At 45.2% G+C, this 6,434-nt stretch overlaps 1 protein-coding gene across 3 annotated transcripts in view; it reads left to right on the top strand.

Annotated features, from left to right (window-relative positions):
• The first annotated feature begins 3,838 nt into the window (after positions 1-3,838).
• Positions 3,839-6,434, top strand: part of LUC7L (LUC7 like) — a 28,067-nt gene continuing 25,471 nt past the window's right edge. Inside the window, exons 1-3 of one of the 3 annotated variants that reach the window (XM_043455986.1) lie at positions 3,843-4,050; positions 4,873-4,943; positions 5,920-6,014. Coding sequence is in view for 1 of the 3 variants with exons in the window: in XM_043455984.1 (XP_043311919.1) it covers positions 3,990-4,050; positions 5,920-6,014 (156 nt within the window). In the remaining 2 variants the exon portion in view is untranslated. Of the gene's footprint in view, positions 4,051-4,152; positions 4,577-4,872; positions 4,944-5,919; positions 6,015-6,434 lie in introns of those variants that run through there. The other 2 variants (XM_043455985.1, XM_043455984.1) reach the window with 2 other exon arrangements.

Below are 6,434 nucleotides of genomic sequence, written 5' to 3'. Positions count from 1 at the left end.
GACTTCCCTGGTGGCTCAGAGGTTAAAGAATCTGCCTGCAATGCAGGAGACACAGGTTCAATCACTAGGTTGGGAAGATCCCCTGGGGAAGGCAATGGCTACCCACTCCAGTATTCTTGCCTGGAGAATCCCATGGACAGAGGAGCGTGGCGGGCTAGAGTCCATGGGGCCCCAAAGAGTTGGACACGACTGAGCGACTAATTTTTCTTTTTTAAAACAGGTTAGAAATGTTTTCTTCTATTCCTGAATTCCTAATATCATTGTGAAATAAAATTCATATTTTACAACAAGACAAGAAAAATTTAAACATGAAAAATTCTTGTCTGCCCTTTGGCCCCCTCTTTCCACATACTGTGCATTGTGTATCTGTGTTATACATGGACCAGCCTTCCCCTTCATGGAATACCTGTTCAACCATAAAAAGCAGCATTCTCCCAGCACCAGCAAGACAACTCCTTAAAAGATAACATTCTCTCTTGATCTTGTATAGGGCCACATGACCTGCCATGATGACACTTAGATCTAGTTACCATGTAAATTGTCAATAATATGTCATTGATGAACATCCCTCTGTCTCAAAAAACTTACATAACTCTTCCTTGACTTCTAACAGTTCTCAGAGTTTTCTGAGATGCTCTTCCTGGGCTATAATCCTCAAATTGACTTGAATAAAGTTTTTCATTTCTTTCTCAGGTCAATTGATTTATTCTTTGTCAACATCATCAATGTGCATTGAATTTTATTAACTTTTTTTTCTGCATCTCTTAAGGTGATTATGTGGTTTTTCTTCTTTAATCTTTTTTTTGTTGTTGTTCTTTTTTTTTTTTTTCTTTAATCTTTTAAAGCAATAAATGCCATTAACTTTCTAAAGATAACTGATCCTTGTATTCTTAGATTAAACCAATCTGCTCATGGTCTATTACCCTTATACATGCTGCTACAGTTCACTTGCTGATACTGTTTAGAACGTTTGCCTCTATGTTAATGAGTGAAGTTGGATTATACCACACTTCATTTTACTATCCTTGTCTAGTTTTGTTATCAAGACTATTGGCCTCACAGAAAGAATTGGGCAGTGACCTTTTTATGTTTTTTGGAGAGGTTTGTGGATTGGAATGATCTGTTCCTTTAAAAAGTTGGGTTGAATTTGGCGTATCTGCCTGATTACAGGATGCAGCAGTGGGCCTGCCGGGAAGCTGAGAGGCTTGTGAAATACCCAGAGGCCAATGGCCTCCCCATCATGGAATCCAATTGCTTCCACAACTGCAGCAAGATCCAGCCGCCAGAGGATGAAGACTGACTGGTTGCTGGAAGGGGTTTAAGAAACAACAGCTTCTCTACCCTGCTTACTATTCTGACCTCTTCTTAGAGCATCTAATTAAAAGGACTGAAAGTGTGTGTGTGGGGGGAAAGTTGAGTTGAAAACCAGTTTTTTCACCAGTATAAACTAGGTAGGCCTGATGCATTCTTTGAGGAAGAATTTTAAACTAAGATTTATTAATATCTTAATGCTGCATAAAATCCCACCGGAAGGGACAGAAGCAAACTGCAGATACTGAGGTGAAGTTCTGGGCAATGTTGAATAAAAAAGACAGCAACACAGATACACACAATACGAGAGCAGTGAGTTCAGTCTTACTTGGGATTTACTGAAAACAGTAGCCCTGAAGACAATAAGCTCTGAACTTCAGAACTGCTCCAAGGAAGTGTGTGAGGAGGTCAGTATATATTATATATATGATTTTGTTTTCATTTTTACATGTTCACCATTTTTTTTTCCTTTTTGCTCACCATTTCTTCAAACATCTTAGACTGTCTTTTGAGATAATTTTCTTTCTGAATGGCATCCTTTATACATTCCTTTAGTGCAGATCTAGATTTAGTGCTGTTTTAGCTTTAGTTCCCCAGAAAGCAGAGCTTGACAGCAAAGCTTTGATACTATTTTATTAAGGGCCTCATTCCCAGGGAATTAGGAATGGGAGGAAAGCAGTGAGGCATGGAAGGAGCAGAGCACAAATGAGTAGGTGTCACTGCCCCTACTCTGTGTCAGGCCATTGCCCCTTAGTAGTGCCCCTGGGCAATTGCTTTCCCAGAGGACTGTTCCTGGGCTCTAGGTAGCCAGTGGGTGCTGGAAGTGTTTATGGGAAAAGTCACAAATTTGTCTACTAAATTATACCTCCAGTTGGTCCAAGTTTAAGTTTCATCACATAGAATATAACTCCTCTGTGCTTCTGATGTGCATGCGTGTTCATGTCAGGCCTCAGTGACAAGTGAAGCCTCTTGGTGGGGCAAGAAGTGCAAATTCCGTGATGCGGTTACTGAGAGCAGTGGTGAGATGTTGGTACGGCTTCTCACCCTTGATTCCAAAGCCTTGGATGACTTGGCTATTGGGGACTGCAGTCAGAGGCTTCAAATATGACTACTGAAAAACCCCATCTTTATACACACAAGCCGGTCCTCCCATCAGAAGGTAGCATCTAGGACTTCCCTAGCGGTCCAGTGGTTAAGAATCACCTGCCAATGAAGTGGACAAGGGTTCAATACCTGATCTGGGAAGATTCCACATTCTGCAGGACAATTAAACCTATGCACCAGTACTACTGAGCTCATGCTCCAGAGCTGCAATGAGCTGCAACCTCTGAAGCCCAAGCACCCTAGAGCCAGTGCTCTGCAGCAAGAGAAGCCACCACAATGAGAAGCCCACGTATCACAATTAGAGAGTGGTCTCTGCTCTCCGAAACTAGAGAAAGCCGGCATACAGCAACCAAGACCCAGTGCAGCTAAATAAAAAAAAAAGCATCTGTTTTTCCCTCTTCTTGAATCTGCATTGGCCTTTTGACTTGCTTTGACCAACAGATAATGGTAGAAAGAGAGTTCTGGGGGTCTGAGCCTTAAGAGGACTGATAGCTAGCTTCCACTCCTTCCCTGGGGGCAACCAGCTGCCGTAGCAATGTGGGCTAGACTTCAGAATGTTATGATCTCACATACAGAGATAGAAGCAGCTTGGAGCACCACAGTGGGGTTGGGCATGTCAATGCAGACTTCTTGGATTTTTGCTCGGTTTCATACAAGCAATTTTGTGAACCCAGCCAAACCACCCAGAGCAAGGAGCCCAGGGCCGGCTAATCCCTGCCTAAGCACCGCAGAAAAAGGAGAAATAATAAATCACTTTTGCTTTACACTGTTATGAAGTGACTTGCTATACAGAAATAAATACTTGACCTTCTTTACCGTAAAATGGATTTCTTGATGTAAGGCAACGCTGTTCACGATCCCGTGTCAGTTAGTCAGGCCTCCTGCAGGCCTTCGGGTGTGGGGACACTGCAGTCAGGACAAGCGTCGACAGGAGTTCCAATACACGTCTGTCTGGAGACACGGACAGTTCCAGTGGTAGGAGTTACGGTTCCCTACTGTCTGCTGTACGCATGTGTCGGAGGTTCACTATCAGTCTTGGAAGTGGCCAGACCACTGTGAACTCAGGGACTACAGCAAGTAGCGGTCACAGAACCCAATTCCACGCTCAATTTAACTTTCACAAAAGTCATTTGGTCAGGCACCATTTTCACAGGTGTAAAAAAATAGTCTTAAAGTAGCTAAATGATATTCACAGGTTCACGACTAGCAAGAAAACACGGAATTTATTTTCCTGTTTGGGACTGTCTAAATTTATTTCCCTTTATTGCTGTTTCGCCTAGGTGGAGCTCGGAGGTTTTAGGCTCCGGAATCAGGGAGGGAATTAGCCCCGCCCCCTGAGCAGCTTGCTTGCGTATCTTGCGCAACGGAACGTCAGGCCCGCCTTCAGACCACATTTCCCAGCAGGCCACGCGCCGGCGTCGACGCACTTCCTCCCGGCGTTCCCCGCGTCGAGAAGGAGCCGAGCGGGCTGGAGACCGACAGGACCAGCTTTCGTCGTCGCAGTCGCCGCCGCCGCCGCCGCCGCCACTTAAGAGAAGCCGTCGCGGCCACCCCTGCCGCTCCCGCCGGCCACCATGTCCGCCCAGGCGCAGATGCGGGCCCTGCTGGACCAGCTCATGGGCACGGCCCGGGACGGTGAGTCGGGGCGGCCGGCCAGGCGAGGGCTGGGGCGGGAGCGAAGCGAGGCCGCCGGGCGGCCTGAGGCGGGGGCCGCGACCGTCTGCGCCTGCGCGGGCGCCCTCCCCTCCCCCGCGCGCCGACCGCGGGCGCCGGGCCTTTGTCTGAGCCTTCCCTGTCGGCGTGGGTCCCCGGCGGGCTCCTCCCTCGGAGCCCGTGCTGTCAGTGGGGCGCCAGCCCCCTCCCCGTTGACCTTGCTGCGATTTCTCCGCCCTCCCGCGGCCCTCGCCTCTCCTCGAACAGGGAGTCGGCGAAGGGCTGCAGCCAGCTTGGGCACAGGTCGCTGGCAGCGGGCTGGCGGAGCTCCTCCACCCGAGGGAGCCGGATGGGCCTGGAAACCCTGCCGTTGTTGTTCTGTACCATTGTAAGGGGAGCCGTAAATTGAGCTTTTCTAACGTGGGTTCCTGCCGCGTGCTTTTCCAGCCCCCCCTTTCCCCAGCCACACTGGAGAGCTTCTGTTTAGCCTGCGCTTGGCAGTCGTTAGGTAGGTTGTACTGTAGGGAGGAACGCAATATCATGATGGTTGTCTCAGGAGAAAGCGGTTGCATCTTTGCAAACTATGTACCTGCTGTGGTTTGTGTTTTCTTTTCTACCGAAGTAATGAAGTTGTAAGTTCACACTGGCACATTCGCAGGGCTGTGCAGATTCATTGCACTTTATTTCATAGGTGAATAAGTGCTTTTTAGCTTTCTTTGTATATTGAGTTGCTTTTGAATTGCTTCCCATATTTTTATTTCATACAAACTGAACAATTGTGGCCCCTCTATTTTATTTATAAAGGTTCAGTGTATCTTTGCCTGCCTACATCAATCTGCAAGGGAGTTGCAGAAAAGCCTCATGTTCATCGAGCCGTGAGTCACAACCAATTTTTAAGCTGTTATAACAAAAAAGTGTTTGCTTTTTTTCACAAGTAACTTTAAAAGTGTAGTTTAGAAAGAAAACATTTTCAATAAAAAGACACTACATTAATCCTGGATGCTTGCAAATCCTGAAATATATTCCTCCTTTAGTTTTACACAGCTCTGTGTCATATACACAGATTAGCTTTAAAATCTGTCACATTCCACTTTGCCTTTACTTTTATGTATCATTCCCCTGACTTCCTTACTGCAGGTTGGGCAAGAAAACTTTTCCTTTAAAACTTTTCAACAGCGGGCATAAAATTCTGCAGCTGAGGTCTTGAAGAATGCAGATGGGTACAGTATGTGTTGGAACTCACAGTGTGTATTGACTAACCTAGTTCCTTTTTTGCTTTTTTCCCCTTGGTATTGTCTTGTTAAAAGTGACTCCCAGGTGCCAACTCTTTTTTTTTCAAGGGTGGGGGTTAAAGGGGGATAGGTAGACTAAGTCTAGGTTATTTATCAAGTCAGTAATAGGGAAAGCTTTCTTCATAAAATTTCGGGCAAAATATTGCCTATACATTTGTGTATAGCAAAATGATTAGACTAGTAAGTAGCTTTTGTTGGAAACTACCAGCTTTTAAGTCACACGTGGTGATTCATGGCCCTCTGATTATCATGGGTTTTGGTATCTCATGGCCCACATGTATGTGTGGGGCTAATGGCCTTTTGGTGCTCAACATTTTACTTCTGACTCCTTGATCTCTTTGGCACAATGACGGAGTCAGATCTCATTAAGCGTCATTCTTCATGATAAATGTAGCATCAAAAATCATCTGTATTTTGTTCCAGTTGTTAAAAAAAGACGTCTAGGTCAGCTTTTCAGAGTATTTGGTAGTCTGCAAATCATCCAGGTGAATTGTACCAGATATGCTTTTGTGCTTAATGTGATAATATTGTCTTATTTAAAACCACACATGAATTTCAGGAGACGAAACCAGACAGAGGGTCAAGTTTACAGATGACCGTGTCTGCAAGAGTCACCTTCTGGACTGCTGCCCCCACGACATTCTGGCTGGGACGGTAGGTGCATCTGGAGGGATGTCCTAGGATACTCAGACATGGGTGCTCTGCAGGCAGTGGGGATTTTCAGGTTGAATTGTGTTTTCTTTTACTAAGCGGAAATTACCTACTGTCCTTCAAGTGATAGCTTCTGTTAGTTTGGTGAAATTTTATATAATGTTATTTCACTTCTATAAAGTTCTGTTTGTGAGGTTTTCAGGTTTTGAGAGAGTTATTTATACTGAGGTATTCACAAGTTAAATATTACTAATCTCCTTTGGCTTTAGCAAAAAGAGTACTTCAGGTTAGCCTGTAGCTCTGTAAGATTACGGGTTGGTTTGTTTTCAGGTTAAACACATACTAGTTTTTTGATCTGGTAACAGGGTATGGTTTTCCCAGATTTGTAAGTTTTTGAAAAATCTGGACTAATGTTAATCTGCA

Source organism: Cervus canadensis, chromosome 32 (assembly GCF_019320065.1).
Source record: "Cervus canadensis isolate Bull #8, Minnesota chromosome 32, ASM1932006v1, whole genome shotgun sequence".
Taxonomy (NCBI): Eukaryota; Metazoa; Chordata; class Mammalia; order Artiodactyla; family Cervidae; genus Cervus; species Cervus canadensis.
The sequence above is the reverse complement of the archived record's forward strand: the minus strand, read 5'-3'. Positions and strand labels throughout refer to the sequence as shown.